A 13,334-nucleotide genomic window follows, 5' to 3' on the forward strand; every position below is an offset into this window, starting at 1 on the left:
TATCAAGCTTCTTGTACTTCGTTGGTTCCAGCATCTCAATGGTGAATTGTGAATATACTGTATGCGGTAGCTAGAGAATGGATCACAAAAATGAAGGGACAGCAATTGTAGGCTGTCTGGCAATTGCCAGAAACAGGAGTCTGGGTTTTCAATAAAAAGGACAATTGAATCCACTCACTTGCAGTTGAATCCACTTACTTGACTGGTAAATAAGTGACTGGATTCTTGATTTTGGATTCTGGATTTCTCATCGCCGTCTAGTCTCCCTCAACCTAACCTACCAATGTACCTATCTGTCAACTGAATTGCTGGAAGTTAAATCTATATAATAAATACAATATTCCGTGTATGGAGAGATTCGGGATGTTGTAGTTGTAGTTAATGCATACCCCATAAGTTAGCATTAACATATGTACAGTATTTATTGGAAGTATTCATGACTGCAAGGAATTTTACTCATCCAAAATACATTTTACTCACATAGTGTCTAAATTGACTCAAAACCTTATCTGGAGCGCTGCTAGTGTCGGTACTGCTTCCTGCACCATAAAGCTAGGCATCATAGGGAGCACCTTCTCAACTTAGAAGAGAAACAACCCCTCTATTCCCAGCAAGCCAAGGCAAGAGAAAACAGTGTAGAGTAGAGGGCACAGCAGCTCCACCTTGCTGCAGGATCAGTGCTGATAATGATGAGATGAAGGCACTATATTTCCAGGAATACCTTGTCAAATTAGTAATTCCAAAAGAGTAAATCAAAAGAGCCATCAACTGAAACTTGAAAGCAATGTCTAACAAAAGAAAAAGCAGACACCCACACCCACACCCTCTGCGGTTTGTCTTAGAGCTGTGACCATTCATTTAATGAATTTTCCAACATGCTAGATTACTCACCTTTGTCGGATACACTGGGGAGCTTACTGCCCATTGGAGACAGCATGACGTCAGCGCTGTACATCAAGAAGCTGTCATAGCTCTCCCCGGCCTCGGCATCAATAATGGGGATGTCTGGGATAATAGGGACTGAGGGGAAGAGAGAGCACAAGAACGTAAGCAACACTGGGGATGAGAACACAAGACCTTTGCTAAAACACTATTCACCCCTAGGAGATTCTGAATGTTCTTGAAGGATCCATGAACTGAAATTCTCATTATTCCATGCATGGATCTCTTGTTAAAAACAATAGTTTACTGTGCCAATAGTTTTTTCCCCCAGTCAAACATGAATCAGGTCCTGACAGAACTCATATAAATGCTTCTAGTTGTGTTTTCCCAGCGGCTGGGTGTGACTTACTTGACATGGGCCTCTTGGGCTGAGTAGCCAGGTTGATGGTAGCGTCTCTCGCAGGCCCCCAGCCTGCCCCGTTGCGTGCCCGTACAGTGTAGCGGTATGTCTGGGACTCCACCAGGTTTTCAATCAGCATCACTCTCTTCTTGGGGTTGTCAATCCGTACTGTCTTGGTGGGGCCCATGGCCTCTGAAACAGAGCAACGCTTTCCCTTTAGGAATGTAGACAAGAAAATTCCATAGCAAATTACCCAACCAGCTACCCCTATCTCATCCCTAAAACCCTACCTAGCCAGGCAAAGACAGTAAACTATACAAATTCATAGTTACTTAGTATGTGGTCAGATAGCTCTTGTGTAAATGGCTGTTGGGGATCTTTCATAAAATAGATTACAGTTGTGTATCAGCTCATTTTGTTGTGCTTACTAATATGACATTATTAAGCTAGCTGTAGACAAAACCTTTTCTCTTACTTTTGTCCTCAGTGATGGGCGTGTAGGTGACCTCGTAGGCTTTGATATCCCCATTGGTCTCTGCAGGCTCCGCCCAGCTTAGCTGTGTGACTGTGGAGTTGATGACATTGAAGGCCAGGCGTCCTGGTTCGCTGGGGACTGAGGGAGAAGAACATTTACAAACGAGATGAAGCCGTGCGGTTCCTAGTAGCTAGTTGATCTCAAAACTTTGTCAAGTTGGGTCTTGAAGCATCCCAGTGATTCAGCTTCAACAACATGCTAAGGTAGCCCATTCCATGCCATCACCACTCTATGTGAGGAAGTGTATCCTTCCCTGTGACCTAAATCTATCTCCAATTAATTTCCAACTGTGTCTCCTGGGGTTGTTTTCTGTATGGCACTTTTTAAGGTTAAGTATGTCAACTCCTTTTAAAATGTTAAAGACTTGTCATGTCCTGTCATGTCCCCCCTAAATCTTCTTTGAAGATTATCACTGTAAAGAAGATTATGGCTGTAATCTCTTAGAATGTATCAATACAAAATATCACGATCACCATTATTATTATTGCTTTACTAATGTGCTTGATTTTAAATGTATTAAATGCAATCCAGAAATGATTTGGCAGTGCTGCACATCTATCTTCAAAGAATGAGTTTTCATGACATTTACAAATGTAAGGTGATTGGGAGGCTGTATTACCAATAATAAAAAGAAACAATCCATTGCAACCTTGTACTGAGCATTTAGTTTGCATTGCAGTGTCACACATCAGTGTATTTCACTTGCTACCACATACTAATTTATCAATACAAAATATTTTCTCAAGCGGATCAGCAAATATCAATGCAAATAAGAATTAGATAACCCATTCCAGTACTAAAGAATGTCTAACTCACCATCTTCCAGCGTGCAGCAGTGTACCACATCAGAGTAGTGCCCTTCGCCCATGGAGTTGTAAGCACACGTACGCATCTCATAGTCACAGTACGGGTACAGGTTACTGAGCTCTACTGGAGGGCCCTTGCAGTCAATGACCTGGGCATCAGACTCTGAGTCTCCCTGGATCCAGTACTTCACCTGTGGAGAAATAAAACAACGTGAGCCTCCAGAACAGGCTGTACCTGCCACGACATTCTTTTCTGCAGTTTACTGCAGGTTATTCTATTAAAAGCAAAGTATTGCATCTTGTATTATGACCACCATAGGGGAAAAATGGTCTTGATTGGGAGCTGGTTGTAACAGAGGGATCAGCTGTCTACATGTGCGTTTGGATTGTTTAGTGATAGCTGTGTTCCCGTTTGGGGACATGCTCAGGATATAAGTGTTATTCCCACTGTAGAGTCACACCAGAGTTACCAGTCTGTAAGGTGCCATAGAGTCGCCAGTGTAGGTTTATGAATTAAGGTAAACATGGAATTAACTACTTTGTTACGCTATAAGGATGAGACCAGAACATCTTTCCAATTTTAACAATTAGTTCCAAATACCCACATTACATTCTACATTGCACGTTACTGTTTAGATACAATATGTCCCACTAGTACTAACAGAGACAGGCAATTGATCAGATTACTAGAACCCCTGGAGACAGCCATCAGACTGATTCACTGATGGTCCACGATGATCCTGGGGGTATTAGAGGCTTCTCTGTCGCCTCCATGCCCGGTATTTAAACCATATGGGCTTAGGACAAACATGACTACAGTCTGTTTTTGTTATCTTACTAATTATTAATGATGGGCACCAATATTGATATTTTGATATGATCAAAACACACACTAAAGTATCATTTAACCATTTTATTCTATTGATATTCCATTGGTATTTGGGTACCAAACGCTATTTGCATGCTGCATTATTTGGAGATATGCGCATGCATCAGCGGTTCATTGCATTTTGTCCGTGTGATTACTTATGCGATTATTAATATATTTTTAAAATGTGAACTTTCGGTATTAAAATGAGATGTACTTTTTTTTTAAAATAAATTTAGTTATCACCAATTATTTTATTATTTTCTCCCAATTTGGCATATCCAATTATTTTTAGGCTCAGCTCACTGCTACCACACCCGCGCTGACTCGGGAGCGGCGAAGATGAACACACGCTGTCCTCCAAAGTGCGTGCCGTCAGTCGACCGCTTTTTTCACACTGCAGACTCACCATGCAGCCACCTCAGAGCTACAGCATCGGAGGACAACACAGCTCCGGGCAGCTCTGCGCCCCCTGGGAGCTCCCATCTACAGTCGGCAATAGAATAGTCTGGACTCGAACCAGCAACCTCCAGGATATAGGGTGTATCCTGCACTCCACTTGGAGTGCCTTTACCAGATGCGCCACTCGGGAGCCACCAGTGAGATGTACTTTTAAAACATCAAAACACATTTCAAAATAATGCAAAATTCGGCATGACACAGTACTACACTGATGATGGATTAGTAAAACATTATAACAAGACCTTAATGTTTTTCTTTATGAATATTGTGAAGCAAAGTAACAAGTAGTTATTGCTTTTAATATGTAATTATCTGTTAGCATCTATATATGTATATATGTTTGATGTTGCAATTATGTTATTATATTTCTGTGTTTTGGAAGACTTCGATATTATCGATATCGAAATACATGCACGATATCAATACAGGCAGTCCTCGCACGTACAATACAATTGGTTCCTGAAAGTCGCGTTGTAAGTCGAAGCACACTTTCCCATAGGAACAATGTTATAAATTGGGGTTACGTTCCTGACTCTTTGGCCAGATAATATGTTTTTACAAAAATGACCCGTTATATTGGACAAACATTTATTGAACTCTTTACACTCAGCCTGTTGATTTTGGGGCGCCGCCACCCTGGTGGCTACGCACCTACCTGGCTTGTTTAAAAGTACAGACTCTGGGCTTTCCAAAGATGTATTCAGTGTGTGTATGCAGTACTCCTAGCCGGAAATACGATCGCCTGAAGTTAAGCCCCTCATCATGTGACAGAGTTCACAGCTTAGGTTTCATTTTGAGTCCATTGCTCTTATCAGACATTGTTAAGGGCAAATACATTCTAAAAAAAACAGTTACATACATAAGAAAAAATTAATAATAACGCTAAGTGACTGAGTCAGGGCGCCCACAGGTACTGCAGTTCAGACACCGAGCATGTGCACATGACGCATGGCTCGTGTCTCGCCGTGTCGTAAATGCCATATCGATATCGTAAAGTCGAAGCAGGGTAATAATGCAAAAGAGTTGTAAGTGCCGTGCGTTGTAAGTCGAGGAGCGTCTGTACACAATTTTCATATTGTTGCCTTTACTTATGACAAAAGTCATCTTTAGTTACCAATACATTTTACTCCCATATGATATTTCCAGTACATTTTCACCTACCTTGTAGCCGCTGGGCTTGCCTGGGGGGGGAATCCACAGCATGCGTATGTTCTTGGGGCCAGTTGCCTGGGCAGTTACATTGAGAGGAGGAGCCAAGCGGCCACTTGGGGAGCGCATGCCAGAACTCTGGGTCATGGATTGCATTTCCATGGTTTCTGGAAGACAGTCAGGGGACCAGGTAAAGTCCTCTAGACACATTTAAACTGATGCAAACTACTCAATAAAAACTAACCACACAATTAATGTAACTGGACCATAATTCCAAAGCTTTACCTCAAGAGATATTCAATTTGAGCTTTTTAAAGCCTGTTTTTATGAGTAGGTTTGACATTTCTGAAACTGTTTTAGACATACTGTATAAAGAAGCCAGCTAACTTATATTTATATAAATATAAACCCACTGAAAAAAGAACTGATCAGTTATTCTGAACAGGGACCCTGGCTGGGGATTTTTTGCAGATCTTGTTTTTGTTTGGATTTTTATCTGTACTGAAATATAACCAGAACACTGAGGTTCCAGCTTCACACCCCTAGTGGCCATTTTTCAAACTATGTGACTTCAGAAGTTTTCAAAAGCAGAACCAGTGGTTGAAAAGGGACAGCTTTGCTGGAACAGGTAGCAAGAATGGTAAATAACAGCAAGGCAGAGACAAGAGAGCATACATACCAGGATATTAAAGCAGTAAGTAAATAAATAGTATTACAAAGTATTGATTTAACACTGTGCCGGGTCCTGCAATCTCACTGGGCTCTCACCTGATGGCATGATTGAGACCACAGTGCTCTTCTTCTCTCCGATCACTGTGTTGTCACTGGGGTCGAACAGCTCCAGCTGGAAGTTCTCTGCTTTGATGGGTCCAGGGTGCACACGGGGGTCAATCACGATGTTCTTCTCTGCCTCTCCAGGGCTGAATTTTAGTGGGTTGGACAGCTCGAAGCGGGACGCGTTGCGTGTTCGCCAATGGATGGTCGCGGGGCTCTCCAGGTTGCGGGTTCGAACCACAGGGACTGTATAGAGCTGATCATGAGTAGTGTAGGTCTGGGAGCTCTTCTTAAACATCACCATTCCAGGCTCTGATAGTGGGGGACAAGGGGCATTGTAACAATTATAAAATGAGAATGTACATATTGCGTAATGTTTTTCGAATTACATTGTCATACCATATGAAGTTATGTAGTTACAGTGAAGTTTTAATGGTAGACACACATTAGTGCATTTCTCACCGGGGTTGTCTGCTATGGTGACAGTGGTTCGTGGGTACTTCCCAAGCTTGGCACCATATTTGGGGTTGGTAAGGTCCATGACAAACTGCTTGATCTGCTTGTCCCCGAGGAGAGAGTCCATCTCTGAGAGTTCCAGCAGTTTCACTGAGATGTTCTTCTGGGTCTCGCCGGGAAGGAAGGTCAGCTCACCCTCCGTTGACACATAGTCCTGAGAGAGAGTCACAAGGTACACATATTACATACAAAATCAGATAACCGGACGAACACAGATGGGCCTACATTTTCATGTTCTTATAGTAAAACTCTGAAGTACATACACACACACACAAATACATACATACATACATATTGGCATAGCCACTATATCCCTATCCCCAGCAATATGCATAACAATAGGTTACGGATGTAACCCCGGTTCCCTGAAAGAGAAGATGACCAACAACAATATTTTGGGATATGCCTGCCACAGGTCACGCATTTACTAAGCATTTTATGTCAGAGCTGCCGATAGGCCCGGAGAGTGACGTCCTCGGTCTCGCCACATGAGGGAATAAGTAGTCACTCCGCGGAGATCATGTTCTCTTTTGCATCGAACCCGCGAATGCGAGTGATACGACCTCACAAGGTTTGTTGGTCGTCTTCTCTTTCAAGGAACTGAGTTTACATCCGTAACCCATCGTTCCCTTTCAATTCGAAGATGACCAACAACAATCATTTTGGGAAAGTATTTCAACGCTGTCGCGAGGGAGTGTGAGCGGATTGGTTTAACTGGAAAGCAATAATCACCTTAGGGAGGAAAGCGGGGTTTGTGCGTAACAATACCGTTTCCTTCATCCCAAATATGCATACAGGCACTGTGCAGTGACAGAACCTGTAGCTCACTAACCCGCTTAGCAGAGGTGATGACTATCAAAAAGGCTGTCTTCAAAGAGAGATATTTCAACTCTATGGAATGTATAGGCTCAAACAGGGCCTTAGTGAGAGCCTCCATTACCACATCTAGACTCCACTCGGGGAGGGTGTCCTTTATAGGAGGGGACGTGGCATGCAGATATGGCTGCTAGGTACACTTTCAGCATAGAGGGCGATCTACCCTCCTCTAGCAGGTCTTGCAGAAACTGTAAAATGATTTCTATAAGGCAATAAATGGGGTCATGACCTCTGGCCATACACCAATTTTGAAAATACTTCAACTTATAGGTGTATAACAACCTTGTGGAGGGGGCCCTAGCATTCTGCAGTATACTGACAACTGCGTCTGAGAGCCCTAAGATGAACAGTCAGTCCTGGGACAAACCCACAGTTGGAGTCTGGAGTAGTGGGATCTCCCAGAGCTGGCCTTGCAGCAGCTGGCAAAGGTTTGAAAACCAGATTCACCTGGGCCATCTGGGGGCCATAAGGAGAACTGTCACCTTCTCTCTCCGGACCTTCTCTAGGAAGGCCGGGAGCAGTAGTATTGGCGGGAATGCATACAAGAGCGTCCTGGGCCACTCGTGGGCTAGGGTGTCGACGCCTATTGGACCGCAGCAACGATGGAGGGAGAACCATAGTGGGCAGTGAGTCCACTCTGCCTTGGCAAAGAGATTGACCCTGGCCTTCCTGAAATGTTCCCATATGCACTCTACCACCTGAGGGTGGAGTCGCCATTCTGACAGATGAGGACCTTCCCTTGAGAGGAGGTCTGCCGCCCAATTCACCACTCCAGGAAGATGAACAGCCCAGAGGGATAACAGGTTCCGTTGTGCCCAAGTTAATAATCTGAAGGCTATGTGATGTAATCCTGGGGACCGAAGTCCTCCCTGGCGGTTGACATATGCTACTACCGACATGTTGTCCGTCCAGACAAGGACATGTCTCCCTTGGAGCACTGGGAGAAAATGCTGGAGAGCAAGGTGAACCACTCGCAATTCCAGCGCATTTATATGCAGGGATGTCCAGTGGCCCGACCAGAACCTAAGTTGGATGCATCTGTTGTCACCACCTGACAGCTGTGGATCACTCCCATCCTTACGCCTTTGCTTAGGTGAGAGTCTTGCCTCCACCAGTGCAGAACTTCCCAGCATATGTGAGACATGGTCACCCGACAGTGTCTGTCGCGTTTGGGATGTAGGCGGAAGGCATTGGGTCACGCTTGAATCGCGTGCATATGGAGTAACCCCAGCTGGATGGCTGATGAAGCTGTGGCCATCAGACCCAATCATTTCTGGCACAACACCAATAGTACTGTCGATCCCTGTTGAAACAGGGTTAGACAGTTGTGAATGGCTGCCACTCTGTCATCTGACATGTAGGCTCGCATTGTAAGGGAATCCAGCCAGAGACCCAAGTAAACCATACTTTGCACCGGTATTAATTGGATTTTGACCTCGTTGAGGGTGAGACCCAGTCTCGCCAGATGCTCCATCACGATCGCCGTGTGGGCCACTGGTCCTTCCTGCAACTGGGAGCAAACCAACCAGTCGTCCAGATAGTTCAACACCCTGATTCCTTGCAGCCGCATGGGGGCTAGGATGGCAGCCACAAACTTTGATAATGTGCGGGGAGCTAAGGAGAGGCCGAATGGCAGCACAAAAAACTCAAAGACGCTTCCCTAAAAGGCAAAGCGGAGATATTACCTGTGCGCGGGATGAATAGGGATATGAAAATACACGTCCTTTAAATCCACAGTGGTAAACCAGTCGCCGGCCAGATGGACTGGAGGATGTGGTGATGTATGACCATCTGGAACCTCCTCTCCCTCAAGAACCTGTTGTGGTGTCTCAGGTCTAGGATGGGGCGAAGGCCACAGTCCTTTTTTGGCACTAGAAAGTACCTCGAGTAGAACCCCTTCTCTTGAGAGGTAAGTAATGTTCTTCCTTCTTGGACCTGGAGAGGGTCGCTCACAGATGTAACCGTGATCCATTGAAAGGGAGGAGGGCCTGTGCGTAACCAATGTGTACGGGGGCGAGCACCAAAGAGTCTGAGGTGCAAGTGCGCCGGTATTGCAGCTGGTGTTGTGAGAAGGGGTGGTCTGAGGCCGCAAGCCTTCAGGGCCCCTGCTGGGGCTGGGGTGGAGCCTGAAGGCGATGCCTCGGGTCGCCACGCGACGCAGTGGGGATCGGAACCATCTGGGTCACCATCTGGGTCACCGTCTGTGTCACGGGCGGTCGCCAGCGTCTCATCCTCTCCCGCACCAGAGCACGAGAAGGGAGCTTCGCGGCCACCTGTCGAGACGCCTCCTTCTCTCGGTGGGAGTGTTACAGGATCTCCTCCACTGCTGGCCCGAATGTATGGCCAGGGGAGATAGGCGCGTCCAGCAACTGATCTGTATCCGAGACCCTGGCCTGTGACAGCCAAAGCTGTCTGTGCGCCACTAAAAGGCCTGACAGACTTTGGCCCAGGGCTTGCCCTTGGAAGCCTGACACCTGCAGCAGGGTACCTGAGACCAAGCGCAGCTCTGAAGCTACTGTTTCAGGGAAGGGTGCCGATTGCAAAATGCCATCCAGGTAGGCCGTGAGGAGACCTGCCGTATTGGCCAGGTTCATTTTGGCTTCTGTTATCCTGCATTGGCCCTTAGGGCATGCAAGGTCCTTTGACAAACCTCCTACCAGTGGGGCTCACACCAGGGTCGCAATGGTAGAATCCACCGGTGGGAATTCCTCTGTCTCTTCCTGTGGGAAAGAGTTACCATCCCAAGATGCCGTGACTGAAATCGCATCCTGTTCCTCCTCGCTCATTGCCACGTCTTGTTCTGAGATGTCTGGGGTGACAACCAGTAGAGGACGGGGTCAATCCCAGGGCAGATGCCGGAGGCGGAGTTGGGGTCGGGGCAGGGGGAAGAGCCTGTTGCCTGACCAGGTACTCCAGAACCATCTGGCTCTTCAGTTCGGAGATGTCCTTCGCCTGCTTCGAGTGTCTCGCCCGCTTACTGCTCCATGAATGGAGACTTTGAGCAGCTGCTAGCTCAATGGGCTGGAGCTTGCATACAGGGTATGCCGTGCTAAGGGCTCGAAGGCAGATGGAGGAGGGGGAGGTCGGGGCTCCCAACGCTGCAGAGGGCTCAGCCGAGCTGACTGAGGAAGCACCAGTGAACTCTGCGAGCCTCCTGCGCAGGGTCCATGGCTGGGGCACAGAAGGCGGAGGAGGCGTGCTGCATACCCAGGCACCTGACACATTTAGACATCTCGACGTGCCGGGACTAAGCACAGAGCGTCTGAGTACTAAGGGTGCCTAAGCACCAATGCACTGAGGCCCTGAGGTACCGAAGGCACCGAAGCACAGAGCATCCAAGCACCGAGGCACCGAGACTGGGGCACCGAGGGCACCAAAGCACCTAGGCACTGAGGCACCGAGTGCACCAAGGGTATCGATGCAGGGAGCGTCTAAGCACCGAGGGCGCCGAAGCACCGAGGCATGAGGCTCTGAGGCACTGATGCACCGAGGGCACTGAAGGCACCGATGCAGTGAGTGTCCAAGCACCGAGGGTGGGGAAGTACCGAGGCTCTGGAGCACCGAGAGCACTGAAGCACCGAGGCACCAAGGCCACCAATACAGAGAGCGGCTAAACACCGAGAGCATTGAAGCACCGAGGCACCAAGGCCACCGATACAGAGAGCGGCTAAGCACCGAGGGCGGCGAAGCACAGAGGCACCAAGGCTCTGGGGCAACGAGGGCGCTGAAGTACCGAGCACAGAGGGTGAAAGCACTGAGGGCAGGGTGTCTAGTGATTCCGGGGACGTGGAAAACCGACTTCCAGCAAAAAATTGCAGGGGAACTACCAGAAAACTCGTAGAGAGCGCTCTTTTACACAGACTCAATCACGCAACTGGAGAGGTTAGTTTATACCTACCTGATTGAGAGAAGCAAAAGAGAACGTGATCTCCGCGGAGTGACTATTTATTTCCTCGGTAGGCGGGACTGAGGACTTCACTCCCCGGAGGGGCCTATCGGCAGTTCTGACATGAAATGCTCAGTAAATACCTGACCTGTGGCAGGCATATCCCAAAAGTATTGTTGTTGGAGTGAGCTTGTCTAGTGTATCACTCCTCTGCTCTCACCTTCTCGTCTTTGGCAGTGAGGTCCCGGGTGCGGTAGGTGACCTGGGTGCGCCCGTCATCCCCCTCTCTCGTCACAGGGATGGTGGCAACCTCCTCCTGGCGGCTGTACGTGTAGGAGGGCTGCTTGAAGGACAGGGTGCTTCTAGCTGTGGATACAAATATTCTCAATCCATAGCACCGTCCATAGCAAGCAAAACATATGGAATATACACTGACTAGTCAATAAAAAAGAGAATGTTAAACAATCCTCTGGTGTGTGCAACCTATTGCAGAAAACAGAAAATCACAGATCATGCAAGTAAACCCTGCCCCTACAGGACAAACACATTACTTCACCTTTGCTGTGTCATGTGCTGTCTGTACACAAATCGACCCTTATTGTCTTTATATTTTTTTAAATCAAGTTTTACTCATGTTCACTTGGAGAAATAAAATTGCTCTATAAACACTATAGCGTATCCAGATCAGGCTCTCTCCTGCAACAATGTTCTGATTTAAATGAGTGGGTGTTGTGGGAAGAGAAAACAAGTTTAGGATGGAACAGAAATGCATTCCCCAGGTGGTTTTTGACCTGGATTGTGTGAATAAAAAATTCAGAACAATCAGGATCATGATGAACAGTGTATCATTGAGATATGGGCAGCACAGGATATAGCAAAGGTAAGTAATGTGTTTCTTGTAAACACTGCAGAAGGTTCTGTAATAATGCAATGCTGATAAGTGTGGAATATATACACATTTCCCCTGATTGAGTTACTGGCATGTTTATAATGCATTGCTATGTTTATTACCTGTGGACTGTAAGTTTGCTCCACGGTCCTTGATGACAGTGATGTTGACCAACCTGCGTCCAATCTCTGCAATGCCCTGCGGCACATCCATCGCCTCCACTTTCAGCTGCTTTTTATCATCATCTTCATCCTTGATGAAGAGCGGCACACGCACATCCAGAGACTCCACTCCTTCCTGGAACTCCACCAATCCCTGCGCATCTGAGGAGGGACCAGAGAGAGCTATTTCATTGGGAGCAATTTCAAACACAGCCCTGTTCATTTTAAAGGACTGTTTAAAGTAGAGGTCCTAAAACTTTTTTACTTGAGGGAGAACCCTTTTTTTCAAATATTTTGAGCTGGGAGCCCCTACTGGAACAAGAAACAAAAACTGAATGACATTGAAAGTAAATGTTAAATGAATATTGTCTTTAAGAATTGCAAGCCCTCTTGCCACAGCAGTGAAAGACCTGTACAGTTTCTAGAATATTTTGGGGAGCCCCCAACCAACCAGTTTGTACCACAGGTTTAAAGCATGCCATGTGGTATGCTACCGTTTCTTTGAGGTAATACTGTGACGTTTTTTTTTTTTTATCCCAATGATATTGTTAAACCCTTTTGTAATAGCAACAACCACTCTAGAGACTTTGGCATGAAGTGATCTGAACTGAAAAAAAGCAATGCAGAGGGAGTATAGTGCAGTAATTATAGAGACAGACCACACACAGCTCCTCACCTCTGTCAGAAGCCACAGTGTAATATCCTGGGATGACCTTCAGATTGTTGAAGTTGCCCATCTGGACGTGCTTCTCTGTCACTTTCACGATGTCTGGCTGTGCGGAGTGAGGAGCCTCTAGCACAGTGTCCACGATGGCATGGTCCTGCCTGGGGGAGGGAGAGGGCATCAGAGAGGGGCTTCCAGTTACTCATGCACAGATATAATACACACTGAATACACTCCTTTTGGATCGTTACTGTATTTTTTTTAACGGTTATCATGGATTTCACGATTTCCGTGAAAATTTCCCAATGCCGCTTGATATGTAGTTCTCAGTGGAAATTCCCATTTCTGAAAGAATAGTGTAAATGTTCATATATTTTATCATGTAAAAATAAATACAGCAAATGTTTGCCTGATTGTCGTACTACCTGTTACACTGCATTTAGGAACCTGGCAGCCAGTTTAGTTT

At 46.4% G+C, this 13,334-nt stretch overlaps 1 protein-coding gene across 3 annotated transcripts in view; it reads right to left on the reverse strand.

The window, feature by feature from the left end:
• The window catches only part of LOC117424698 (integrin beta-4-like), an 84,483-nt gene that overhangs the window by 13,489 nt on the left and 57,660 nt on the right, over positions 1 to 13,334 (reverse strand). For all 3 annotated transcript variants that reach the window (XM_058992481.1, XM_034041332.3, XM_058992482.1), the window contains exons 24-33: positions 12,881 to 13,029; positions 12,166 to 12,366; positions 11,375 to 11,520; positions 6,339 to 6,546; positions 5,871 to 6,188; positions 5,115 to 5,269; positions 2,634 to 2,814; positions 1,758 to 1,895; positions 1,292 to 1,474; positions 892 to 1,020 (exon numbers count right to left, since the gene is read on the reverse strand). In XM_058992481.1, coding sequence (XP_058848464.1) covers positions 892 to 1,020; positions 1,292 to 1,474; positions 1,758 to 1,895; positions 2,634 to 2,814; positions 5,115 to 5,269; positions 5,871 to 6,188; positions 6,339 to 6,546; positions 11,375 to 11,520; positions 12,166 to 12,366; positions 12,881 to 13,029 — 1,808 coding nt within the window. The remainder of the gene's footprint in view (positions 1 to 891; positions 1,021 to 1,291; positions 1,475 to 1,757; positions 1,896 to 2,633; positions 2,815 to 5,114; positions 5,270 to 5,870; positions 6,189 to 6,338; positions 6,547 to 11,374; positions 11,521 to 12,165; positions 12,367 to 12,880; positions 13,030 to 13,334) is intronic.

Source organism: Acipenser ruthenus, chromosome 19, assembly GCF_902713425.1.
Source record: "Acipenser ruthenus chromosome 19, fAciRut3.2 maternal haplotype, whole genome shotgun sequence".
In the NCBI taxonomy this organism is placed as follows: domain Eukaryota; kingdom Metazoa; phylum Chordata; class Actinopteri; order Acipenseriformes; family Acipenseridae; genus Acipenser; species Acipenser ruthenus.